Source organism: Cutaneotrichosporon oleaginosum (genome assembly GCF_008065305.1).
Source record: "Cutaneotrichosporon oleaginosum strain ATCC 20508 chromosome Unknown ATCC20508_contig04, whole genome shotgun sequence".
NCBI classification, from domain to species: Eukaryota; Fungi; Basidiomycota; class Tremellomycetes; order Trichosporonales; family Trichosporonaceae; genus Cutaneotrichosporon; species Cutaneotrichosporon oleaginosum.
In genome coordinates this window covers 2,460,389-2,486,113 of record NW_027072173.1, presented here as the reverse complement: position 1 = coordinate 2,486,113, position 25,725 = coordinate 2,460,389, and the positions used below count along the sequence as shown (strand labels likewise).

The 25,725-nt window shown below is 60.1% G+C and overlaps 10 protein-coding genes across 10 annotated transcripts; 6 read left to right on the top strand and 4 right to left on the bottom strand.

Annotated features, from left to right (window-relative positions):
- Nucleotides 1–1,159: 1,159 nt before the first annotated feature.
- Nucleotides 1,160–3,268, top strand: COLE_05429 (uncharacterized protein; the record flags this gene model as incomplete). Its single annotated transcript, XM_018419942.2, has 7 exons — nt 1,160–1,389; nt 1,538–1,684; nt 1,811–2,489; nt 2,544–2,569; nt 2,625–2,738; nt 2,816–2,891; nt 3,212–3,268. 7 exons carry the CDS (start codon nt 1,160–1,162, stop codon nt 3,266–3,268), a joined length of 1,329 nt encoding a protein of 442 aa, XP_018275574.1.
- A 1,353-nt stretch (nt 3,269–4,621) lies between these two features.
- On the bottom strand, nt 4,622–5,345 carry COLE_05428 (uncharacterized protein; the record flags this gene model as incomplete). The annotated part of the gene is made up of 2 exons (XM_018419981.2): nt 4,622–5,045; nt 5,206–5,345. The coding sequence occupies 2 exons, from the start codon at nt 5,343–5,345 to the stop codon at nt 4,622–4,624; spliced, it is 564 nt and encodes a 187-aa protein (XP_018275573.2).
- Nucleotides 5,346–6,237: 892 nt separating this feature from the next.
- Nucleotides 6,238–6,780, top strand: COLE_05427 (uncharacterized protein; the record flags this gene model as incomplete). The annotated part of the gene is made up of 1 exon (XM_018424426.2): nt 6,238–6,780. The coding sequence occupies one exon, from the start codon at nt 6,238–6,240 to the stop codon at nt 6,778–6,780; it is 543 nt and encodes a 180-aa protein (XP_018275572.1).
- A 325-nt stretch (nt 6,781–7,105) lies between these two features.
- On the bottom strand, nt 7,106–7,843 carry COLE_05426 (uncharacterized protein; the record flags this gene model as incomplete). The annotated part of the gene is made up of 3 exons (XM_018426097.2): nt 7,106–7,417; nt 7,455–7,712; nt 7,790–7,843. 3 exons carry the CDS (start codon nt 7,841–7,843, stop codon nt 7,106–7,108), a joined length of 624 nt encoding a protein of 207 aa, XP_018275571.1.
- Nucleotides 7,844–9,876: 2,033 nt separating this feature from the next.
- On the bottom strand, nt 9,877–12,099 carry COLE_05425 (uncharacterized protein; the record flags this gene model as incomplete). Its single annotated transcript, XM_018421016.2, has 4 exons — nt 9,877–10,740; nt 10,776–11,881; nt 11,931–12,041; nt 12,081–12,099. The coding sequence occupies 4 exons, from the start codon at nt 12,097–12,099 to the stop codon at nt 9,877–9,879; spliced, it is 2,100 nt and encodes a 699-aa protein (XP_018275570.1).
- Nucleotides 12,100–12,428: 329 nt separating this feature from the next.
- Nucleotides 12,429–17,341, top strand: COLE_05424 (uncharacterized protein; the record flags this gene model as incomplete). The annotated part of the gene is made up of 2 exons (XM_018421015.2): nt 12,429–14,256; nt 14,295–17,341. 2 exons carry the CDS (start codon nt 12,429–12,431, stop codon nt 17,339–17,341), a joined length of 4,875 nt encoding a protein of 1,624 aa, XP_018275569.1.
- Nucleotides 17,342–18,164: 823 nt separating this feature from the next.
- Nucleotides 18,165–18,775, top strand: COLE_05423 (uncharacterized protein; the record flags this gene model as incomplete). Its single annotated transcript, XM_018424425.2, has 3 exons — nt 18,165–18,229; nt 18,321–18,410; nt 18,457–18,775. The coding sequence occupies 3 exons, from the start codon at nt 18,165–18,167 to the stop codon at nt 18,773–18,775; spliced, it is 474 nt and encodes a 157-aa protein (XP_018275568.1).
- A 201-nt stretch (nt 18,776–18,976) lies between these two features.
- COLE_05422 (uncharacterized protein) lies at nt 18,977–20,132 on the bottom strand (the record flags this gene model as incomplete). Its single annotated transcript, XM_018420548.1, has 7 exons — nt 18,977–19,174; nt 19,210–19,519; nt 19,554–19,627; nt 19,672–19,705; nt 19,740–19,798; nt 19,861–19,994; nt 20,045–20,132. The coding sequence occupies 7 exons, from the start codon at nt 20,130–20,132 to the stop codon at nt 18,977–18,979; spliced, it is 897 nt and encodes a 298-aa protein (XP_018275567.1).
- Nucleotides 20,133–20,429: 297 nt separating this feature from the next.
- Nucleotides 20,430–22,724, top strand: COLE_05421 (uncharacterized protein; the record flags this gene model as incomplete). The annotated part of the gene is made up of 4 exons (XM_018424424.2): nt 20,430–20,774; nt 20,809–21,078; nt 21,116–21,994; nt 22,038–22,724. The coding sequence occupies 4 exons, from the start codon at nt 20,430–20,432 to the stop codon at nt 22,722–22,724; spliced, it is 2,181 nt and encodes a 726-aa protein (XP_018275566.1).
- Nucleotides 22,725–23,000: 276 nt separating this feature from the next.
- Nucleotides 23,001–25,683, top strand: COLE_05420 (uncharacterized protein; the record flags this gene model as incomplete). The annotated part of the gene is made up of 3 exons (XM_018426999.2): nt 23,001–23,432; nt 23,466–25,475; nt 25,507–25,683. 3 exons carry the CDS (start codon nt 23,001–23,003, stop codon nt 25,681–25,683), a joined length of 2,619 nt encoding a protein of 872 aa, XP_018275565.1.
- Between the last annotated feature and the right edge of the window lie 42 nt (nt 25,684–25,725).

The window sequence follows — 25,725 nt, the reverse complement described above, 5'->3', positions numbered from 1 at the left end:
CTCAGAAGCCTTTTTGCCGAGGACGGACGCACGCACTCCAGGCCAGGGGAACAGATGCCGAGCCCAGAGGGTAGCCGAAAAGTAGGAGAGGAGACGGGCATACGACATGCAGAAGAGGGCTTGGGCGACCACCTCCAAAAGCGACGTCCGAACATCGCGGACCGAGAACACGAATGCCGCCGCCGCCCAACATGATGTACCCACATGCTGGGCTTGGTCATGTTTACCACATCAAAACATACTTGGGTCAAAGAGTGCGTTGGCCTTGTGCGCCTGACAACCGATATCTCGAACACGGTCAGGCCCGACGTAACAGACTGCCCTCCACACCCAACGCACCGACCCACAACCTTGTCTGGCTCACCATCCTAGGTCCCGAATAGTGCATTTCTCCCAGCCCAGCACAGTCGCGCCAAGATCAACGCGCTCGTGCAACTCTGCGGCCTTCGCCCAGCCACTCAACATCAGCGCTGTGCGCGTGTTCCAGGTCCCGCGCTGAACACTTCAATCCAAAGATACCACCTTCGCTCCGACAACTCTCATTCCGCCTTCACCCTGCTACATGTTTTCTCCCTTCCATTACCACTCTTCCCTTCGCTCTCCGCGGTCGACTCAACCACACTGGCGCTCACACTCCATCTACTTCCCTTGGTACTCTCTGAAGTCGAGCCGCAGTGCGCCACGTGCATGCTCAGGTTGAACTGGGCGTGCCGCAAAGAATCGCCGTTTCGCACTTCACTACGTTCCAATTCGATACAGGGCCTACCACTCGAGACCACCAGTTGTAGTTCATCTCCAACTGGAGAGACTAACCCTGCGGCCAGTATTGTGCAGTTCTAGGAGTGGTGCACTTCCTGCACACTGCGCGAGATCTCCTACGCCACACGTACCCACGGCGAGGGTGAAAGCAAGTGAGGGCGTGAGGAGGAGAATGAGGCAAGTCGATGGTCTTGGCTTGTAGCAGCTGTCCTCCTTTGTGCCGTGTGTTTGTGTCTCGCACGAAGACGAGACCGCGTCCCCTTCACACCCGCTCTCGCTTCCCCTCTCCTACCCTCTCTGAACATCCTTTAAACCTCCCCGGTTCGCCTCAATCGTCTCCATCTCGCATTTCTTAAACGTCTACATTCCGCGTGAGCGCTCTTCCGCGCCAGCGTTGCGAATGTCGTCTCCCCATGGTGGCCGCCGCCCAATATCAGCGTCTGCGGTGGCCGCCCCGCCAGATGGTGGCAATCAGCATCAAGAACACTCTGGCCGGCCCACCACTCTTCCTCCTGGAGCTCTGCCTTCGACCGCGGCGACTGGCGTTGCTCCGAAGGCTGTGCCAGCCGCCCAAGACTTCACCCGCGTCACACGCATTAAACGCGGGATTTTCGCGAACAAGTACATGAGGTAAGCGTCCACCAGCACTGCTAGCACATCCTAGGCGATTGCCAGAATTTCGTCGGCCACATTCAGCATCTAAGGCGACTCCACAACGCCATAGAACGGCTCTTGTTTGCCGATGATTTCTCGGCAGGGTCATTACTAACAATCCCAGCTTTTGTCTCCAGGTCGCTCAACAACCCGTATCTGGGCGCCGCAAGACTGAGAAGGATCGTCGCCCGATTGCTCCTACCCCCATAGTCCGGCTCTGGATACGTGAACACCACGATGCGTCGAGCCCAGGCATGCTCGTGAATCCCTCGTGAGTTCTTCGATGCCTGTTGGCTGCTGGCAGATCGACAGAGGGCAAAGCGGGTGGCGGGAATTTGTGCTGGGGCCATCCGGAGCCATGGGAATCGTGTGCACTGTTCACAAATTGACGCCACAGTGACATTGACGTATCGGCCCTGGTGTGTGCCGTGGATATCGTGGAGCCAAATTCCCCGGCGAGCCCGGAAGTGCGTACTGGGCGGGCGCACCGTTCCACTAGATCACCGTCCCCGCCACGCGCGCGGCTCTCATCATCGTCCAAGGTGGGAACATCGCTATCGCTCGGCTCTGGGTCCACGTCTGCTTCATCCAAAGAAGCTCCCGTCGGCCTTGGTATCGGCGGAGTCGGGGGCATGTGGCAGGGACTGAGCACGGATGACGCTGGTGGCGGTGGTGGCGTCGGATCTTCCCAAGCTGGATCCTCGCGCCATGGAGCCGGGTTGTCTATCACCCCTATTCCTCGACCGCGGTCGCGCCACTCACAGCTCTCCCCAGGGTCTGGTGACCATGAAACAAGTAGCGAGGACGATGCTTCGCCCGTCGTGGAGCCGAGTGGAGTGCGGGGGTCTCGTCCATCCTCGGCATCCCGGCCCGCCTCAGGAGGAAGCGAAGCCAGCCGTGGTGGCACGCGCAGAGGACGGGGTCGCTCCGCAGCATCTGGAGACTCCACACGTCCGGGTAGTGGACGTCGCACTGCAGCGGATGAGAGTACCCGAAACTTGCACGGACGCTTGCACATAGAGCCGAACCGGGTTATCGACATGGAGGGCGCTATGGGCCTCTGGTTCCTGTTCACTGTAGGTCCTATCCCCTTGTTCTCTTGTGCTTTTTCATGCCAGGCTGACGCACAGAACCTTTCCATTCGTTATGAGGGGACGTGAGTTGAAACACAAATTACAAGCAAAGGCAACCTGGTCTCCTAACGCCACCAGATATTCCTTCCGTTTTCGATGTTTTGATAGGTCGGCAACTGGCAGGGATCTGCCTCCCGCGCCATATTTGGCGACTTGCCAGTCCAAGAACTTCAAGGTCTTCTCGCCTCTGAAGTAAGTGATGTCTTGATTGCGCCACAGATCTGGATGGTTCAGCCATTAATTCGCCACGGTCGAAGCTAACGGCATAGCTACCAAGGTCGCCCGCCAAATACACCGCTTGCAGACCACTTTAATCGCCAGGGGTTCAAGCTTAACACGCGCAAGGTACGATTCCCTTCGAGCCCCTGATCCTCGCGATGATGTTGGCACATGCTGGTCACTTTCGACGCTTTCGACCTCTCATCGCGCCGGGAGATCCGTGGCTTTGTGTGGCTGCCGCGGGTAACGGTCATCGAGGTCCAAGTATCGCTGTGTGATCGGGGCAGTTGAAGGCCTGTCTGGACACAACCGTCCAGCACCGCCGCGCAGACTCCGCACTTCCGCGCAAGTCCAGGTGTGACGGCATGTGCCATGTCATTCTGTGCCTCTTCCCCTGACAGCACAAACCCACCCAACCTTATCCTGGCTCTCAAGGCTAACAGCAGAACGAACGTCAAGTTCCGTCGCCGTCCATGTCTTCTCCGCAGCAACCGGAAACATGACGACCGTGTATCCATGAGTTGAGCCCTTGCCCCCTAGCCTCGAGGCGTAGAACTGCGTCCACAATCCACAATGGTGTAGCGCGACGGCATGAGCCCGCTTTCCCTCCATGCCTCTACGCGGAAAGCATCGGTGGAATTCCATAGTACAATACTGCTACGTTGTTCCCGGCAATCGCCTGTACTGTAAAATTACCGGTCCCAATGTGCCGTTATCCGTGCCTGTTGACTGTGAGTGGGGCTGCGTCGGTGTGCAGCAGGGGATTTCTATGTAATTGTGGGCGGCTCTCTTCGCGGTCAGTTCAAAGGCCGCACCGGCACGCTGCAAATTGAGTGCAGGTCAGACGACCACATCTCGGCTCCGGCATCTCAAGAATTCCATTAGCAGAAGACCTAGGAGACGGCTCAACGTCCGTCCCCACCCGGCTCTCCTGTAATATCGTCTCCGCCGCGCTCGTGCTAATAGTGGCGCGGAGCGCATCCCGTAGTCGAGCCGATATGCAACTGCAGTACTGCCTAATCTCCCTCGATTGCCTCGCTGCTCCGCGTCGCACTTTCGTCCATCAAGGCCCTGGTCCCAATATATCAGCCGATCGGTGGATCAACCAGACCGCATGTTCCACTGTCTGGGAACATGTCAGACCACATGACCAGATTAGCCTTCCTTCCATGCGTGCCGCGGCCATCCCTCACCACGCCGCGTGGGTGCCTGGTCGAACGTCGGTGAACGCATGTCGTAATGCACCGTCGCCTGGCGGCCTCACTCCGCGTCGGCGTCTCACATGGTACATCAGACGCAAGGCTGCCACTGCCCCTCACAACGGCCGCGCTTTCACAGACCCCGGCGGAGGGATGGGGGATGGCCCAAGATGGGTCATGTTTGATCCCAGCGGCGTCCAGTCCAGCCACCCCTTGTGCCATATCTGCCGTCAGCCAAAGTGCCACAGTCGATCCGATAGTGAGGATGCGCCTAAGAATTGCGAACCCATCGGCCATCGGAACCAGAGTTTACGCGGCCAAGGCCCCGGCACCTCCCTCATGGATATCACGACATGACAGACGGGGATCAGCAGGAACCCGTCCATACGTGACCCGACGGTATGTCCTGCCGAACTCATGGTGAAGCGGCGCAATGTGCCACAGGAGGCAATTCAGCGACCCTCTTCCGACCTGGATTCGTGAATGGCACACTACTGCGGAGTGATCGCCAATCGAAACCGCTCCAGCAGTACACATATGCTCCTCCGACATATGAACGCCCTGATCGACCGATCAAGTAGTTGGACCCTCTCAACCGCTTGCGACGGGAATCTATCGGCACCTCCGATATACACCTCGCTCTGCCGTGACGGTTGCTCACAGGAACAGCGCACGAGGTGTTACCAATGCACAGTTGTCCTTGCCAAGCAAGGTAGGACGGACACGGGGGAGATCAGTAGCCGGCGCATATGCCCCATCCCGCAGTCGTCTTGAACATCTTGCCAACTCTGACCACAACACCCAGCAACGGACTTCAACCTGCCTGGCCGAATCGCTCGACCACTGACGAATCAAACTCACCCTTGTTGTGACTTTGCCTTTGACCATGGCGAGAGGAACCGGCCCGTAGTCGCGTGAATCGATCGAGTTGGAGAGATTGTCCCCGACCACCCAGATGTGGCCTTTCGGCACGCGCAAAAACCGACCTTGTGCCCATGATTTTGAACCGTCAACGGTACGTGTTGGCTCGATCTCAACAACGTCGCCCTCAATTCCAACAACCCGTTTGCAGACGGTGTACCTGCAAGTGTTCAGCACTGGCGGCGGGAGATTCTGAGACTGCGACGGCCCAGAAGAGGACGCGTGGTAACGATCTTACCACGTCCTTCCGCCGCGCGCCGCGCGCTGAGTTTCGGTGCGTAGAGCGACATTTCCGTAATAACGCTGCAGGACACACTCACGCTGGGTTGGTCATGTTGGTTGTGACCACAAGGTCTCCCCTTTCTGGACGCTTATTTGACATGCCCCAGATCTTGGGTCGCCAATACGCCAATGGGAAGAGGACCACTACGTCGCCGAAGGAGTCGAGCGTCGGATACATGCTCCAGCCTGCGCACGGCTGAGTATTCACCACCCCCTCGGTAAGGACGTGAAAAGCTGCGAAGATCTTAACCGCGACCGATGCTACCAAACGGTATTGGACCGGAGGGCCGGGCCTTCGGTACGACATTTGCAGTGTGGGCAGGCGGGTTGCGCGGGGTACCGGAGAGGCGAGCGTGGTCCTGACACGAGAAGAGGTTGATCAGACCAGTTGAGAGGTGCTATAATAGCACAAAGAAGCGGAGGCGGAGAGCGTGGGGGTGGATTATGCGAGATGTCCGTAATGCGGCGAGGTCATCGGTCGTCAATCGCGACGCATATGAAAGTGGAGGTGGAGGTGGTCCACGCGGCTGGTAGGCACGTGGGCATTTGAGGTGGACTTTGGACACCTATCCGGGAAAGTGGCGTGCCTATTGATGACGTCAATGCGGTATGAATGCCGCATGACTTGTGCCGGCAACGCGTCTGTCCTCCGGCAAGTCAACATTTCGCTTCCTCATCGCTCGATGTCTCACTCCCTCGCTCAAGCCGACGGGCATGGCCGCGTATGCAGCGCGCGGCTCGGAAACCATCGGAGACCGATGCACTCACCCGCTCACCCGCTAACTCACACGCGTACATGTACCCACCCGAGCGGCACGCTGCATCGTACACATTCCACTTCGGCATCGAAGCTGACCTCGGCCATGCCGACCAGGCGCACCAAAGCTCACAAGTCGTCTCGGCACCGGCCTGATTGATGTAGCATATAACGGCTTGCCCATCACTCGACGACGGCAGACATCAAGTCTTCACAACGACCGACAAGCTCACCAACCTACTTCACGAGCCCACATCACAACCGTCATTTCCCACAAGTATATTCCCACGAGTATAACCCCGCAATTTCCCCCATGTACTTTTACCGGCCCCGCTTCGGTATCTTCCGTCGCCTTGTATGGTTCGGCCTCGGCGTTGGCGCTGCCCACTGGTGGATGCGCAGCAGGGAGCGCCGGCTTGACTCCTCCTGCTACCGCTACCAGCGCCCAATCGAGGCCCCTCCCACTTCAGCATATACATGGCCGTCCGCCATGACGCCCGTGAGCCCTCCAGAGGCTCCTACCGTGCAAGAACACATGACCGAGCAGCCCCAGGAGGAGCGTCGTCGCGGCTGGCGCCGCCACCACTCGGCGCCTGCGCCCGCCAACAACACGTCCGCGCCGCCGAAGTACGATGCCGACACCCAGGCGGAAATCGACCGCCTTCAGCGTGCCGCCGAGGCGCTGTGGGAGCAGCGCAAGGCCGAGGCCATCGAGGCCACCGTGGCCGCCCGCGAGACGGCGCGCGACTTCGCAGTTGATAACCTCAAGCGTCTCACCGACCTGCTGCAGCGCATTGGCACCAGCCTGGACGAGGAGAAACGCCGCAACGAGGAGCAGAAGAAGCGCTGGGTGTAACTCTGGCGCCATTACTCCTGGCCCTCCATAGCTGCCACTCCCTCCTTTAGAGCCATATATCATGGCGATGTAGATAGAAGCATAGTAATGAACCTCTCTTTGACCTTATACTTTTGGCAGACTGATCGACTTGAGTGAGCAGGAATTCTGAGAAGCTGTCAGACTTGAATTGGCGTAAGCGAGCGATTCATATGGGTATCAGCGAACGCCTCGAGGGGCTGTGAATTGTGAATGCATCTCTTTGATAGTCTGCTGCGCTTATCTCAGTTGACTGTGCTTTACGTATCCATGTCAGAGAATGTCAAGGAGGGGGCAGAGCCTCGCTTCAGCCTCCCCAGTCATAGACGAGTCGCACATTGGCCCGCTTGCCGTCCTTGTTACGCTTCGCAACAATGTTGCGGGCGAGGCGCCGCTCCATGTTGCCACGCACGTCGACCATCTGGAACCCCCAGATCTGGGTCACAACCCATCCGGACGGGCTGCTCGCCTCGGTGAAGATGAGCTCGCCCTCGTCGAGCCACGGCCCGCGTTTTTCGGTGCCCTTGAGGAATGTGTCAAGGGAGAGCAACTCGGCGAAGTCGAGGAGGAGGTTCTTGGTGTACATCGTCCCGAATATCCAGTCACCAATCTCGCGCACCTTGGGGTTAGACTTCTCTGGCTGGACAACGACTCACCTGTCCGTCAAAGCATCGCACTTCGGTCGTGGCCTTGAGACCGCCAGTCATGACGTGCTTGCAGTCGAGGTGCCACACCTCAGCGGGGACGGGGGGCGCAAGCGGTGGCTCGTCGCTCTTCTTCCCTCCTGGCGCTGGGGGACCGCGGTACTCGCGCTTGTGAATTGCGAGGGAGGCGAGGTTCATTGTCTTGCGGATGACGGCGTTGACGCCCTGGATCTCCAGAATCTCGCCAAAGGGGTCCGAGAGCTGGCGGTTCTGGCGTCAGTGCGACCGGCCTAGAGGGAAAGGAGTGGGGCCACCGTGAACCACAAGTCTGTCAACAGGATACTTACCCAAACCCACTTGCCGTCAAGGTCGTGGATGTTCTTAGTTGTGGGAGCGGCCATGGTGAATGTGAGGGGTAGGGATGTGACTGAAAGCTGTAACGTTCCAGCTCACTAGTTATACTGTCTCGGAGCTAGCACCATGATAGGATCGATACCAGCTCTGTGCGGGCTAGATTGTTGCCGGTGTCTGCATCTGACGACGGTACGCGTCCCAGCGCGCAGTTGTCGACATGAGCTCATCCAGTGATGGCTGACGCGGGAGCCAGGCACCGAGAGGTCTCTCGCCCAGAAGGTATGGCGCAACAGTACACCACACATTCCGAAACGCTTTCCTGCGCTGTTTTCCCGTGTTTGCAGCAAGCTTGTGTAATGCGGTCTCGCAGGGACGTGCAGTCTTGCATATGGATGTACCTGCTGGACCAAGCTGAGGGGAGGAGACGGGTGCGGCTGATATTGGGTCTCCTCCAAGATCGTCCCACCCCGCGGTTTGTTTGGTTCCGCATGACTTCCCGTTGCGAGATATTGACTTCCATACATATAGAAAACTTGATGCTTATCTAGCTGATCCCATCAGTCTCTGCGTACAGTCCCATCCCATCCCAGATGTTGACGACAGGCCCTCCCCCAATCTCTAACTGCATTCGCCAGGAATTCAGTAATCGAAGCGTAGACCCCGGCCATCTTCGACCAGTCTCTGCGACTAATGACTCCTCAGGCCTGATGTCTGAGGACGAGTACGAGCAGGATTCAGATGGCTGCGCGAACGCTCGCTGCGCCCGGCTGTACGTCAGCGCTGATGCTACCCAGGAAGAATAGGGAGCGAGGGTAGGGGATGATTGCTGGCTGTCCGGGTTGGCACCTTGCTGTTCGTCGTGCGATCAGTATCGATATGCACACGAGACCTCTGTCGTTGGGTCGCAGGGAAAGGGTCGCTGCCCACGGGAGCGAACGAAACGTTGGGTCAACGGATCCCAAATGACGACTCTTTGGAAGCGCATGCAAAAGAAAAGCAGTGCAGAGACGTAGAGCAAAAGATATATGACCACTGACAGGATCGAACTGCCGACCTTTGCATATGCTGATACGTGTCTACGTATTAGTACAATGCTCTAACCAGCTGAGCTAAGCGGCCGATTTTTACACGGGCAGTGTCTCTCGCCGCCCACGTCACGGACGTTACCTCGCCAAAGAATGTGTAAGAGGTGCAGGACGATGTCGAGGGACGATATGTAGCACCCAAAGGCGCTCGATTTCGGGAAGCGAGCGACCGCCTCATATCATTAGCGGCACAGCGCATAGTAGGATTAGTGCGTTATAGCGAACTCCATCCGGGCCTTGCAGGCGGTGTTCCAGTCGACGAAGCGAGGCTAATTCCCACGCTCTGACAAGCTCAACCGTGCTCGACCCAGAAGAAGCGATACGAAGACCGGCGCAAGAAACATCACAGTCATGGCTTCCCCGGAATGGATGGACGCACTGGAGATGGTGGCGAGGCGCGTTGACGATGCCTCGACAAGTGTGGACTCATATCACACTCAATCCTTCACCAGAGGAATATATGGAGCGCACACGCCACGGTTCTGAGCACAGCCGAGATATGTCAAGTACCGGTGAGATGTAGCTGCGTACTCACCTCAGGCCCGGCCGTCGGTCAGTCCATCGATGAATAGAGTCGACTTGCGCAAGAGGGTCCCCAATTCCGAGTTCATGCATGTCAAGCGCCACCGGGATGCCGATCGGTGCCTACCAAAGGTCCCCAGAATAACGACCCAAAAGACTAGACCTCCAGAGGCCAGGCGACAGCACGGGATTGAACCGCGGACCATTCGCAATAGGAGAATCCCAAAGCGAACATGCTACCACTACACCACAGTCGCAGAGATGGTTGCGAATGCCAAGCTTTCCGCTGCGCCATACTCCGCTCTTGCAAGGTGCGCAACATTACATGCAGCACGTATCCCCTTCGGCCAGACAGGAGGGCGTTGCATCGATTTTGGCACAAAGCATGTCGATCACAGATTGTGCTGCGGCGAAATGTTGCGAGTGGAATGCGCGGCTCCATGTCCTATATACCATGCATACAATACAGATGTCTAGAAGTGCTTGGAGAAGTCGTAGGCCTCAAAGCCCGCGTCGGTTGCTGCAGTCGCTGCCTTGGACTTGGCCGTGACCGTTGCCTTGGGCTTGGATGCCCCGTTCGCCTTCGCCTTGGGCGCGGTCTTGGAAGCCTTGACTGTCGGCTCGGCTACCTTGGCCTTCTTCGAAGGCTTCGACGATTCCTCGTCCTTGGCCTTGAGGATCGACTTGATCTCGCGCACCTCACGCTTAGCACTCTTAGGCTCGGGCTTGGCCTTGAAGGACACCGTCCTAGCCTTCTTGCGGAGATCAGCGGGCGAGGTGGGCGCCTTGCGCTTGCGCGACGGTGCTGGAGCCTCCTCTTCCTCGCTCTCCTCGTCCTCCTCGTCCTCCTCGTCAGACGGCAACTCGTCACCCTCGAGCGACGATGGAGACGAAGGTTCCGGGCCAGACTCAAGCTCGACCTCGTCGCCCTCGTCTGACCCGATGAACGAGCCTTCTCCGTCATCGTCATCGTCCTCGTCCTCGTCCTCGTCATCCTCATCTTGCTCCTCGTCATCCTCATCGTCGTACCCGGCAAAGTCGGCATCCGTGAAGCCCTCCCCGTTTTCGACGTCGTCGTCCGACTCTGGCTGAGCCACCGCAGTGTAGTCGTCGTCCAGGAAAATTTCACGCTCGTCGACCTCGCTCGCCTTGAACTTGATCAGTCCTGACGCGCGCATCTCCTTGCGGGTCTTCAATTGTGAGAGGACCGCCGAATTGTCGACCTGGTTGATCGTCGAAGAAGCACCCTTGGGAGGGACGGTGTAGTACGGGAACGAAGACTGAGACCAGTCGCGCAGGACGATGCGCGCCGCGCCGTCGAGGTCGGGGTCTCCACGCTGGGATTAGTAATGTTAACTGACTTTCAACACACCGTTTTGACGCGGCCGTTCACCCTCGCAAGACCAGTCAAGAATGCCTGCAGGTCTCCGGCGGGGAAGTACGGCACGTTGTACTTGAGCATGAGATCCTCAGGGTTGGAACGCGCGAAAACGTAGTTGACGAGCGGGAAGACGTCCTTGACCTTGTCAACGCGGCCAAGGTTGCGGCGCAAGAGGTCACCAGCGACACGCGCCTCAAGCGCATCCCACTTGGCAGCGGCTGCAGCAGTCTTCTCCTCGTCCTCTTCGACGTCCTCCATCTCGGCGTCGCTGTCCTCGTCCTCGTCCTCATCCTCGTCCTCGTCCTCATCCTCGTCCTCGTCCTCATCCTCGTCCTCCTCGACGTACTCCCATCCTGGCGTATCGATGACGCGCACGCCGCCGGGCAGCACTGCCTCAATGCAAGCAGAAGTTGTAGGTGCGGGGTGCTTCGAGCTCGATGCGAGCGTCGTCGGCCGGACCTTAAACTTGTCTGCGCCGAGCAGGGCGTTAGCCACCGCCGACTTGCCAACGTTGGGCAGGCCGAGGAGTGCGACCGTGAAGTCGTCCTTGGAGCCGGAGGCGGCTGTGACGGCCTCGAGAAGCTCAGCACACCCCCACTTCTCCTTCGCAGAGATAACGTAGGCCTTGAGGTCAAGCGCTTTCAGCCAACCCTCAAGGGCCTCACGGGGCACCAAATCGGCCTTGTTGACAACGAGCCACACCTGCCCATGGCAGTCGGTGACGAGCTTCTCGACGTGCGCCGACCGCCCGCCCTGGATGTCGCGCGCGTCAACCACCTCGAGAAGGAGATCAGCCGCGTCAAGCGCGGCCTGGAGCGTGGGCAAGTCCGAGTCCAGAAGGTCGGGCACGTCGTCGTCGTCCTCGACCGGCAGCGGGGCCACGCCGGTGAGGGCCTCACGAGGAAGTACCGACGACATGAGTGAGCTAATGCCTGGAGCATCCTCGTCGTCCGACCCCTCGCCATCACGCGCGCGACGTGCCGCATCGCGCGCCGCAATCTTGGCCTCGGCTGCGCGCCGCTTCTCATCCGCCATCTCGGCTAGCACCTGGTCCTTCAGGTGGAACGAGTTAGGGACACCCGGGGCCGCCTTCTTCTCTGCTCGTCAGCCAAGTCACAAATAACGGAGGTGCCCGAGGCCACGTACTGCTCTTCCATGTCGGGTTACGCTTAGCCTCGCGCTTCGACTTCTTCTTGTGCTCCGCGACCTTCTTCGTAATCTTCGCGCGGTCACGCGTTGCCTGGCGGTTGGAGGTCTCTGTATGTCAGCCAAATTGTTGTATATCCTTGAACGCACTCTTCCTGATGCGCGGCATGGTGAGATTATGCCGGTGTTTGTTGTCAAGTCGAGCAATAGATCTCGGCGGTCGAGTGACAGGCATTCAGAAATTCTGGAGGGCCTCCACTTGGGCCACGTGGGAGCGGAGGCAGTTGCTAGGCGGTTAGGATTTACTGTAAGTGGGGGATCGATTTAAATTAGTGGATTGGCATTGTTTGTGTTGGTCTGACGTGGGAGCCCTTTCAAGGGGCGCGACTGACTTCCCCACCCCCCGCACAACATTCACCAACGTATCGTATCCTCCCGCGTCCCATCAGCTCCTCCAACATCAGCATCCAACGTCCACCTCAACGGTCGCTTGTCACCATGTCCGCCCCAGCATGGCAGACAGATGAGCTCGGAGAGGAGTGGGTAGAGACATCCCCCTCACCACCCTCCACCCCAGTTCCCAACGAGTCCATTATCCGCGGCAGCGTCCACAACAAGCGCGGCTCGCTCCGTTCGCTAGGCCATGGTAGCGCCGCACGCGCCCTTCCCGCGCGGCGCGGATCCGTGATGAGTTTGCCTGAAGGACGCTCGCCCTCGAACCCCTACGTGCGCAACGCTAGCGGCATGCTGTCACCCCCGACGAGTGCAAGCTCAGATGATGGCAGAGACACTGAACGCAATCTCAAGTCAAGCGTGCGAAGCACGCGCAGCGTCTCGGCCCCTGCACCGAGCAGCGAGAAGGGTACGTTCGTGGTCAAGGACGGCGAAGAGACACACGGAAAGGCGTTTCCCCGCAATGCGTTCGTCAACAGGGACATGTTCAGCGCTCTGCCTCTGGAAAAGATGTTTGAGCCACCCTCCTCGCCCATGGCGACTCTTGAGGAGGAGGATCCATCAAGGCTAGGATCCACATCGCCACTTTCTTCCCCTCCTCGTTCAGTCATCGAGCGGGAAACCCTCGAGTCGTCATCGTCCGAGTCGCCGAGTGTCGTGGTGGCCACCTCATCGCAGTCGGCGCCCCTCGCTCCTGAGATAGCATCGCACTCCACGCCGCGAGGACCGTCATTGTCTCCGCATTGGTCTGGCTCCACTCCAAGCTCTGGCTCGGAAGGTCGCCGGGCATCACACCAGTACACTCCCGCCTGTCCCTCGCGACTTAGTAAGAGCATCACGCCTTCTGACAACTCCTTCTCCACAACGACCAATTCGAGCCGAGCCCCCACACCTGCGCCACATGTCGAGGCGGACATGAGTCTGGAGCACAATCACTCATCTTTGCTTCTGCCTGCGGTGCACGACGAGACTCCAGAGGAGGCAACGCACCGTTTCGACGAAACCGGGCCCACGCATTCCTACGACGACACAAACCAGCCCACAATCCCGTACGACAACACCCACCACCCATCCATCCCAAATGATAGCAGCAACTACCCGACTAACCCTTATGACGAGGACTCCACACGCGACGAGCGCGATGTCGAGACCGATTCGCAGACCGGAACCACACGCATCCGCGAGGTCAAGTCTCAGCCCGGAACCACGCGCATGCGTGGCACTGGTTCTCGGAATGAGTCAGCACTCCAGCGTGAAGAGGCGGCAGAGGTTCAGGCTGGCGTTCCTAGGAAGTACCCCTTCCAGTTTTCTGCCCCTGTGGGCAGCGCTCGCGACATGTCCGACCTTGACAGGTCAGAGACGCCTATCTTTGAGCCATCGTTAGCCCCGCTGGCGGGCGGAGAGCCCTCGCACTCGACAATGCGAGCGCAACCTGCATCCTCCAATCTTCCGCTCCGTCTTTTCCGCAATGGCTACGACACTTACACTCGCGAGCACCTCTCTGCGATGGTCGACTCGCTCGGCAATCATGCGAGCCCGCCTGCGGGCAGCACTCTCCCTCGCCGCGAGGAGCTGCGCAATTGGTCTCCCGAGGCCTCTAACACGCCAGAGGTGCATCGCTCCGCATCCTACTCCAACTCCCTGACACCGGAGTCAGCGACATCTGACTCGCATAGTTCGAAGCGTATCAAGCTGGCCCGTCCCGAGCCAAGGGGGCCCGCTGCGCTCCGCGATTGGCGCGCCCAAGGATCTGCCATGCTGGAGCGCATCCGTGTCACCGATCCCGATTTCTCGTCCACGTCAGCATCCGACTCGAGGAGTGGAAGGAGCGGTAGCGCCGCTTGGACTGATGACCACAGCGTGCTCGGCGACAGTGAGTGTATCCAAAAGGGACGACGAAACTGACTACAGTCGCCGGCCCTAGCTTCAATTATGCCCAGCCGTCCCCGTCGCCCGAGCTCGAGCCGGTGGTCAAGTCGAACCCCTCAACTGCGTCGTCCAACTACCTCCACCGTGCCGAGGACATGATGTCTCGCATCAAGAGCCGCGTCGTCTCGCCCACAACCACGACTGACATGCCAACCGACAGCTCACCGCGGAACGAGGAAGCAGTGCTTTCGGAGTCGTCACGGGTGTCATCCCGCATCAACGCCGATATGTCATCTGAGGCTGAGAGCCACATTCCACGACACGATTTCTCTTGGAAGGCGAGCGGACAGCAGACCAATGTTCCTGGGAGCTCGCTCTCTGAGGCAGCGCTAAACTCTCGGAGTGGGACAGCCACCTCTGACATTGCCATTGGCCCTTCAGCTCAACGGGAAATGCTTGAGGGCGCTGGGCGGCCTGTGAACGTCGACGACCTGAATCGTTTCGTCTCCGCCACGACAGTGGCGACTGCGACAACGATGTCGACCTCGTTTGTCAAGCACCGCGGGCCAAAGGATCCCACCCCTACGCACATGACCATGATCCGCCCCGGGGATGTGCAGGGGGTTGTCCCCAATCGTATCGGCAAGATGATTTACGACCAAGAGACACACCGCTGGGTTCGGGAACCGCGTGGCGCGCTCACCCGCGTCTCCGAGGGCGCCGAGAGTCAGAGAATAAGCGACGAAAGCCAGGACGTGTTTGCCGGGTTCGACACAACATCACCGAGTATTCGCCCAAGCTCGTCGCCGGAGCGTCGCGCGATCCCACCTTTCTCGGGTGAGCGCGACTCGCCTTCGTCTCTCGACAGAGGATTTCCCCTTTCCTCGCCAGAGCGGGACATGTCCTCGCCGGAAAGAGATATGTCCTCACCGGAGAAGGGCTTTTCGTCACCTGAGAAGGGTTTCCGCTCTCCGGATCGGGAGCAGTCCTCGCCGTCATCCTCGCCCGAGAAGTACGCCTTGGACTCAATCGATAGGGACGATCCTCAGGAGACGCCGCGCGCTCGGCCTGGACTGAACCACTCCGTTTCTGCTCCCGCCCACGGCACACCGATGCCACTCCGCTCGGCGCTGCGAAACGCCAACGGGTCGACGCCCGTGAGCGCGATAAAAAAGCGTGCAGCATGGCACGCGGACTTGACCCCGGCTCGGGGACGCGAGGCGTCTGCTGCTCCGTCCTCCGGTTCAAACCGCCGCTCCGTTTCGTTCTCTGACGGCTACGTGATCGCACAGCACATAGAGGCCGAACGCGCAGAGTGGTCTCGCGTAGACGGCAAGGGTCGCTTTGAGCGGTACGAGCGTACCGACATAATGGAGGAGAGCTCGATCGCCCCCAGTATGCGGACGCGCCGCATTCAGCAGGCGCTGGACGGGATGGCGAACCTGCAGATAACGGATGTCGACTATGACGATGACGATGACGACGACATGCCCGACCCTTCGCCTTCTAAGCCTGCCAGGTCAACTTCGTCGTCGGTATCCTCGTCCGCCGCAGCCCATGGACGGCATCAAGAGGTATCGGACGTGACAGAGGAACAGGCGGACTCTACGGTTCCCATTAATACCCTTCGATCGTTCCGCTCGTTCAGGAGAGGCGGGGGGGCCGACCAGACTTTCCTCACCGAGTGCTCATTTGGCGTCGCGCACGATCGCCTCGTGCAGCTCCTCACCGACGTTCAGCCCTTCGAACCACACTGGGAGAACTTGCGGACCATCGACCTCTCAAATAAGGGGGTGGAGAGTCTGGCGCGTCTCAAGGAGTTCCTTCCGCGCCTCGACGAGGCTGTCCTGGACGACAACCAGATCGACTACCTTTCCGGCGTCCCGAGCTCAGTGCGCACGCTGCGCGTTGCTGGCAACCACCTGACGAGCTTGACGAGCGTGAGTCACCTGCGTAACCTGCATTTCCTGGACATTTCGCGCAACCAGCTTGTCTCGGTGTCCCAGCTCGACTGTCTGCACCATCTGCGCGAGCTTGTCATCGACAACAACCAGGTCACCGACCTGAGTGGGATAATGGGCATCGACTGCCTCGTCAAACTCAGCGTTGCGGGTAATGCGATTGAGGAGCTCGACCTCTCCAACGCTAAGTGGGAGAGCCTTGAGTCGCTTGACCTCTCGCGCAACAAGATTCGGAGCATTCGCGGGCTGGAACGGCTCAAGAGTCTGACGACCCTCAAGCTGGACGCGAACGCGCTGGTGTATCTTGAGCCCACATCGCCGATGAACAACCTCCGGATACTGCGCGTCTCGGACAACGGACTGACGAGCCTCGACTTGTCGCTCTTCCCGCGCCTGCGCACGCTGTTTGCCGACAACAACGCCCTCCCAGGCCTGACCCGCAGCGGTGCCGGTGGGCATCGCATCGAGAACCTTTCCGTGCGAAGCCAGGATGTAGCGGCGTTCGCTCTCACGCCCGAGGACATCCAGGCCGCGAAGCGGCTGTACGTGAGCGGGAACGCGCTGCCGCCCGACTTCCTCGCGACGCCCGCGTACAGCCTCGTGTATCTCGAAGCCATCGCGTGCCAGCTGTCTACCTGGCCGACGGGCTTGGCCACGCATGCCCCGAACCTCCGCGTCCTCAACGTGAACTACAACTTTATCGAGACGCTGGACGACTTGGCTGGCCTCAAGCGCCTCACCAAGCTCATGGCTGTGGGCTGCCGCCTCGGCGCGAGAGGGAACGCGGTGCGAGGGCTCACGGGGCTCGAGCGGCTCGAGGAGCTCGACCTGCGCATGAACCCCGCCACGTTGAGCTTCTATCTCCCGATTCTCATGCCCGCGAAGAAGGATGGGAAGGAGAAGAAGGAGGTACGTGGCGCCGGGGCAACGGACGCGACCTGGGCCGCTCGCGACGCACAGTACCGCCAGCAGCTGCCGGACGAGTGGTACTCGCGCCGGCTGTTCTACCGTGGTGTCGTGTTTGACAAATGCCCCGATCTGCGGATACTGGACGGATTGGGTGTTACTGGCGGAGAGAAAAACAAGGCGGCCGCGCTGCTGGCACAGGCACAGAGCGTGGTAGGATAATCTGAACTTTTGCTGTTTGTAATATTGCATGAATGCTGCCGTTACTGAGTCAATCAAGCAAGAGCAGCGGCGGCAAAGGGCACAAGTGGAACATGAGTTGACTCAGAGCAAGCATTCATCAAGAGCATAGGACTACGAATAATCTGTCCGTTAGCTTAAGTCTCGAAAGATAATGAAGCTGGGTGGATGTATCAGGCGCCCGCTGCGTATATTGCGGTGCGCGAATGTTTGTCCCCTCGATAACGGTAAGACTGGTGCCAACATATATTTCTTCATGAAGGTGGGGAGGAGCGAGACTCACTGTGAGGAAAGGGGGGAGAAATGGAACGAACGCGGGAAAAGAAAGTGTACAAAGGGAGGGAGAGGAGACAGAAGGAGGAGAAGAGGAGATGGGATGAAGGAGATGAGGAGAGGGGGAGATGGGAACGAAGCGTGAGAGAAAGATGAATGATGGAGAGAAGAAGGATGTGAGGATCAGCCAGCGTTAAGAGCAACTTGGGGTCGTCCAACTTTGACTTTGGTGAGAGACGCGCGGGATTAAATCCATCCACGGGACCAAACTCCTCCACCCTCACGCCCTCGTTGCCTTGAACTCGCGCAACTCCCGAGTTCATCATCACCTACTGCTTCATCTTGCCCTCAATCACACAATGTGAGTCTCTTCATCATCTCCAAACCGCACACATGATTAGACACAACTATTATAATCTGTCAATCCACGGAAAAGACGTTCGCTTCGGCGTCCAGCCTCTGCCGAGAAACCGTTGACCACAATGATCCATCCTATTCTTCCTCATTCATCGAGAACCTGAGCTTACGATAGATGTCGGGGCGCATTAACCAGCCTAATCGTATCGAGACGTGGTTGCTTCAGGATGATGAGAAGCGGTGAGTATAGCGGAGATGGTGGATCGGCGACTTGCATGCAAGTTCACCACCTTCTCTCACGGCGAATGTAACGGCGCCGAGCTGACTTCAGCCTCACGATCACGGAAGACCCCAAGATTCCCAATGCCGCGACGGTTGTCGTGCGCGCGCAAGACCACACACTGGGGAACATGTTGCGAGCGTGAGTGCTACCGGCCTTGGCACTTCGCAGATGGGGTTGACCATAGACAACTGTTGCTCGATCCAACTGTCCTCTTCGCCGGATACAAGGTGCCGCATCCGCTGGAGAACGTGATCACCATCAAGATCCAGACAGACGAGCGCTCGAATCCTGCGGACGCACTGAAGCGCGCATGCCAGCTGCTCATCACGCAGACCCTCAATGTCAAGAAGCAATTCCAGGATCAGGCGCGCAACATCGAGATGGGGATGGGCCCAGAGGCCGCACCGCAGGCTACGGGCGGCTACGACCCCTATGGCGACGGCTTTGGAGCGGGCGCGCCCGCGGGCGGCGCGGCACAGGGAGGCGACGTGTATGACTTCTAAGAGGTCTCGTAGCAATAGACATGTTGTATCATATAATTGCAGCTGTACAACGAGGTTGAGCACGGTGGGTGTCGTCAGACCGCCCAAATGCGACGACACTGAACGTACGCGTTTGCCCAGCAGCAACTTCTATAAAGAAGATGCCCGCCAACGCTCTCCGACCTCTCTCTCATACACATGCATCTATCTGTATTGACTGCGCTACACATCCAAGTCCATGCCCTCGGCACCGCCCACCCCGCCGGTAGCGACCCCCTTGTCGGTAAACCCGGGCTGCGCCTTGCCTGCGCCGACAGTCGCCACCTCCTCGCTGACAATGAGGTCGCGGACATTCTCCTTGAGCCATGCCGTTGTTCCGCGCTTGAACTTGTAGTTGCGCGACTTGATCCCACGCTCGTTCTTCTGTCAGCTCTCCTCGGTGGGACAGTCCTCACGGGCATCTCATAGTTGCGCAGCATCTCCGTGCCCTTCGAGTTGATGACGCACACGTCCACGTTCGAACCCGAGCCCAGGTCGTTGAACACACCCGAGCGAATGGCGCGGGCGACAAGGTCGATCGCCTCCTGGCGCGTCATGTGCTCCTTGTAGCTGGCTTCGAAGACGGCCATAGCATTCAGCGAACCAGAGCCCATGGTCACGTATGGCAGCTTGTCAGTGCTGCCGTGCGCGTGCACTGTGAAGAGGTGTGGGCCAGTCGCGTCGACCCCACCGACAACAAGGTATGCGCCAATGTGTCCCTGGTAGCTGCTGTCAGCTTGGGCGGTGTGAGCGAACCAACCGGTACAGGTACTGCTTCAGCATCGTCATGGCTGTCACCACACGCGCTGGTCGCCCGGACGAGAGGGCATGAAGCTGGCGTTAGTCGAAGCTCAACGGGCCCTCCATCAGAGACCAACCTCCAGGTTCGAGGACATCAGGTTCGTAACATATCTGCTGGTTAGCTGCGCTCGCACCGGAAGCATACTCAGTGTCGGCGGCGGTTCCTGCTCCGCAGCAGCGAATGGAGGGGGTGAGGTAGTGAATCTGGTGTGAGAGAGGTTCAATAGGCCAGCTGTCGACTGCCAGACGGCATCAGATGAACACACCTTCTCGCAGTTCTTGTCCGCCACGATCGGTCCAGCAGTCGCACGCGTGTCGGCACCGAGGCAGATGCCCTCCTCCTCACCAGAGTCTCCACCTCCATACTTGAGGCCGACAATGGTAGTACCCGTCGATGTCGCTGTTGTCAGCTCACAAGAGGTCCCACCGAGGTGTAGGTGATGGACTTACCCTTGGGAAGAGCCGTACGCGCGCCAAGGAACTCGTTACGCGCGTAATTGCTAAAGTCGAAGCCAATCTGGCTTGCCGTCGCTGCCATGGTTGTCAGAGGATGAAGGGGGATGGAGATGCCGAGGGTGTTGTTGAGGCTGGAGGAAGTCGATGATGCGCGAGAGACAAGCAAGCGTACGCGCGGCGTCACCGGACGAGTGACGTGTCTTTGATACGCCAGGAGGTAGAGTGGTGCCTGGGAGCTATGGTGGTATACAGAGTGAGGTGGCATGACGCTGGCCGCTGACTGCCTCCGCCCTCGCCGCCCCGCCGCGACTGCGCTCATCGCCATCCATCCTCGCCTTCACAGCATCTCCCACCGTTGCCGTCGCTCACTCCCTCCATCATGGAGGACCCAGTCTCAAACCCCTTTGTCACTGAGCCCGACGCCAGCCCCGCGACATCCCCCCCACTGTCTCGCACTCCTTCCAACACCTCGTCGACCGCCCACAGACGCAGCTCTTCTCTCCTTACCAGCAGCTCGCCGCCGCCGACCCAGCGCGCGTCGTTTCCCGATCCGGCCAAGCCGCCACGGGGAACGTCGCGTCTTGCCGGGCCTCAGCCTAAGACTGACTTCTGCTGCGAGCGCGATCGCCAGATTGCTCGCGGTGACGACATCAGCATCGTTGATGCGTACAAGACTACTGAGGGCGGGAAGTCGAGCTACATCACCTATGTGATCCGCCTGGGCGTGAGTCATTGCCGTGCGACTGTGCTAACAGCAGACATATACCACCCGCAGGCGATACTCTGCCTTCCTTAGCCTGCACCAAGCGCTCCAGGGCCTGTACCCCGTGCTCATTATCCCTCCCATCCCCTCCAAGCAGAGCCTCACCGACTACGCCGTCAAGGGTCAGTCCAAGACTAAAGAGGATGCAACGACGATTGCGCGCCGCAAGCGCCTTCTCGAGGACTTCCTGCGCCGCGTCGTCCGGCACCCTATACTCGGGGGCGACCACGTCTTCCACCGCTTCCTTGAAGATGGCGTTTCATGGGTGAGAGCTCCCGAACATGACAGCTAGCTAACTGCAGAATGAGGTGCTTCACTCACCGCCGGTCAGTCTCCTTCCGAAGAACCCGCTGCATGCGCCCTCGCACAACCCTACATTCCAGGACCAGGATGAGGACGGAGAGAGTACGTCGTCGACTGCGTATATCGCGCACCATCTACTTCCCAACCCGTCGCCCACGCACCCCTTGCATCGGCCGGACCAGCGGTTCTTCGAAAGCGAGCAGTTTACCGACAAGTTCCACCAGCACTTTCAAGGCAACATGGAAAAGGTCAACCGCCGCGTGGCCAAGCGCTGGAGTGAGCACGCAACAGATATGAGCGAGCTCGGCGCCCAGTGGAATGGCTTTTCTCTGAGCGAAAAGGGGGAACTGGCAACTGCTATCGAGAAAGTTGGCCAGGCTGTCGACACCGATTACCTCGCCACGACCGAGCTCATGAAGGAGTGGGAAACGCACGTGACAGAGCCATTGCACACGTACACTCAGTTCGCTCAGCTCATCCGCTCCCGCCTGTCGTTCCGGCATCAAAAGCACGTCCAGTACGAGCTTGTGCAGGAGGCGCTGGATACGCAGCGCGACAAGCTGGAGCTGCTTGAGGCATCGGAGCGGGAATCTCGCCGTCTTGAGGAGGCCCTTGAGCGCGGTGGCAGCTTCCACTCTAGTGCACCTGCTACCCCAAACAAGTCTGCCCCTGACAACAACGAGGGTAGTGCGGGCACAAGCTCGACGCCGAGTGGGTCAAACCTCCAGCCGCCTAGCCCACGTCCCACAGCACGCCGGCAGGGTAACAGTTTCGGCCTGCTCTCGGCTGTCAAGCACTCACTCAGCGGCATGATGGACGTGGATCCGGAGGCGACACGTCGTGCAAACATAGGCAAGACCCGCGACAATATCTCGCAGGTGAGTAGGGAGAAGTCGGTCAGTTGGGGTAAGCTAACACCAGCTCGAAGATTCGTTGCAGGCGTCCGCGCAGGATCTGAAATACGCGTCGACGACTCTCCAGGCCGACCTAGACCGCTTCCAGAGACAGAAGGTGGCCGATCTCAAGACACTCGCGATCCAGCTCTCGACGATTCACCGCGAGTGGTGCCGACAGAACCTGGAGGCTTGGAAGACAGCGCAGGAAGCGATCAGGGACATCCCAGATCATCCAAACGTTGTACCTCCTGCCGAGCGGCCGGCTGAGGCTGGCCCCTCGGGTACGCAGACCGCCCCCAACCTTGCCACGTCCATGGATCGCGACCTGCCTCCCGTGCCGGATCGCTCTTCTGAGTCGCTTTCGACACAGCCGCTTGCAAGCCCCCCCATGTCCAGCCCGCCCGTTGGTAGTGGTCTCAACATGGCTGGTTCGACGAGATACGGCATGGGCAGCATGCCGATTGATTCGCCCTTCAAGGAGTCAAAGTCGCCTCTGCAAGAGTCTGAGCATACTCTTGACGAGTCAAAGTCCCCTCAGCAGAAGCCGGAGCGACCCAAGTCGCCAGTCAAATCGGGCAGCTCATCCCCGACCAAGTCGCCCTCCAGCGGCATCGAGTCCCCGTTCAAGGAAGAGACACCGACGAAGGCCATGTCTGATCTGAGCATTGGGCGCAAGTCAAGTGACAGCAATGGACCCCTTGGACCTCTGTAGTTTGATTCAGGCCGGTTGTAACTGGAATAGCTAGATATGTTATCCTGTTTATCCCGGGGGGGGTATGAATTATGTTTTTGGGTCCGTTGTCACGTGGCAACATGGGAAGTGAGGTCACACCAAACAAAGACAGTCGCGAGATCCTCCAGCTCTCTCACTCTCTCAACCCTCAAGCACAACACTCCTCGCCCTCCATCGAGCCCGAGTGCTTTTCACCTCCCCCATCATCCATCTCCTTAATCCCATCTTGCACCGTAGCCTGAGGGCTTCGCCATCATGAACGGCGCTCCGCCCATCCCCTTCAGCAGAACCGACCTGGAGCGTCAGCGGCTCGAGAGTACTCTCGACCACGACCTCTCTACGCTGTCGCTCAGTGCATCAAACCCGTCGACATCCTTTGCCTCGCACTCTTCTGTATCGACAGTAGGCGTTCCTCGTTCCGCCGCAGTGCACGATTATCGTCCCTCTTTGACGTTTGACGAGACTCCCCGCCGTCCAGGCCGCCACCCGTCCTTCGCTGCGTCTCTCGCGAGCGCGGGCATTGGCGCCTCCCCTACTTCGACTGACGGGCACCATGTTAGCGCGGCTACTCTTGGTGCAAGCGTCTTCAACAACCCGACTCGCCGCGAGCACCAGGCCGGAGAGTTTGACCCTGACCGCTCGCTCGGCCGCCTCGTCGGCCAGCTCACCCGAGCCATGGAGGAGGAGGTACGCCGCCATGCAGGACCATCTGACTCCCAGCGTATCATCAATAAGCCTGCGTCGCCGTTCCGCGCCGCATCGCCGCGCTCTCCCAGCCCCTCCCTGCACCAGCTTCCCAATCTGTCCTTTTCGCTTGGTCGGAACGACCCGCTCCCGTCGCCGCCGCAGAGCCGGACTGTTTCCGCCGCCTCATCCAAGTCGAGCGGCGATGGCACGGGTTCAAACCATCCCCTGAGCGAGGCTCAAACATACCGTCCCGACTCACGCCGCCCACTCGCGGACACGGGGCTTCACAACCAGTCCCAGTATCAGCCTGAGCGCCCGTACAAGAAAGGGCAGTACAAAGCGCCATACCTTGTGCCGGTGGTGCAGCCGTCACCCGGCCGCCGCGACAGGACTTTTGACTTGACGGGAATGACGGGAGTGACGGGGCTGCTTGCAACGCCCGCAAAGGGCCCCGGCTTCGGCGAAATCGATAAGAATGCCGCGCCGCTCACGGCCGGTGCTGGCGTACCCAGCGCGCTTGCAAGCCTTCAGGCGCACATCCGCGCACTGCAGAATGAGAAGGGCGTCGCGACTCAGCGCATTGCCGAGCTTGAGGCTCAGTGGGCCCGCGCCCGCGAAGCTGTCGCCGAGCTCGAGGCCGAATGCGCCAGCGCCCGTGAGGAGGTAGCGGAGATGCAGGCGGGCGGCGATGCTCGCCTCGCCGAGGTGCTGAGTGAGAAAGCCGCGCTGGAGGAGCTAGTGGCAACTCTCCGTGCCCACATTGCGCGCCTTAGTGCCGAGCTCGAGGCGCAGAAGGCCGCAATTGCCGAGCTCCGCCGCATGCGTGACACGGACGTGCGCGACGACCTCGCCGCCATCAAGAGTGACATCGAGCGGCTTACGCGCGAGATCGCCCGCCTCAACGAGGTCGCTGAACAAGGCCTCCTCGCACGCACCAGCGCGCGCTCGCAGCGCAGCATGCGCGTCGAGGCGCTCGACCTCGCCGAGGACACGGCGCGAGTCAGCGCCAGCCCCAACGCCGACGCGGGCGCCCGCGAGCGCGGCACCGAGCGCGCCACGCAGACCGACCTCCCCTCGCAGTTCCGCCAGGGAGTCCACGCCGCCGGCGCACCAAACGTCACGATACTCCCGCCCTCGGCTAAGGCTGCGCGCGTAGCCAACGAAAGCGAGGACGAGCGCGACGCCGACGCCCAGCGCTCGCCCACCCCCGTCCGCCGACCGGGCTCGCGCGCAAGCCAAGCCACGGACATCCGCGCTCCCGACCGCGTGCCGTCGCGCGCGAGCCAAGCCGCGGTCGACGCCTTCCGTCCGGCCCGTGAGCCGGCCGCTCCTCCCGTCGACGACGAGCCCGCGACGATGATCTACGTCGCGGAGCGCCACGACGGCCCCTCGCCCGCCGCGCTGCGCGCCGAGCGCGAACAGCGCAGGGAGCGGCGACAGGACAGGACGGACGCGACGCCCAACCACTCGGGCTCGTCGAGCCGGCGGATGGAGGGCCCGGCGTCCCCGTTCCCGTCCATCCGCGCCGAGGACGAGATGTCGTTCTTCTCGCAGCGCCGCCCGCCGTCGCCGCGCGAGGAGATGCGCAAGTCGCGCCGCTATCAGGCGCTTGTGGAGGCTCCGGCGCCCAATGTGGCGCGGATGCCGTCTGGCGGCAGTAGAGTCGCGTCCGGTGGCAGTGGCCACCGGGTGACGACGGGTGGCACGCACAGAGTGACCTCTAGCGGCAGTGGCACTCACCGCGTCGCATCTGGCGGCAGCACGAACCGAGTCGCGTCGGGCGGCAGCGCCCGCTCGCTCCCGGTGCAACCGACGCAGCCCGCGCTCGGCGGCGTGCGCGCGATACTTGACGGCGCCGACGTGCCGCCCGCAACGGTGCTGTCGCGCGTCATCGGCGAACTCGAAGCCGACTTTGCGCACTACAAAACGATCTACGTCGAGCTCGCCGACCAGTACAAGGTGCTGGACGCGGCGAGCGCCGTCGCGAAGCGGCACGTGCTCGCCGCCCACCTCAAGGAGGTGATCGACTGTCTCGAGCAGAAGGTATGTGTGCGGCATGCAGCGCTGACGCCAGGCCGACCAAGTCGCCGCCTTGTACTCGCTCATGAGCGTGCACGACCGGCCGGCGCCGGAGGCGCCGGAGCGCCGCGCCGTCCGCTCCGTCCGCGAGCTGTGGGCGGGCGTGCGCGACGTGCTCGGTGAAGACGCTGTGCGCCGCCTCGAAGCCGACGGCTTGTTCCACCACCACTAGAGTTGTCTTTTTGTATGCCTGTTGCGTGCTATGTATTGTTGA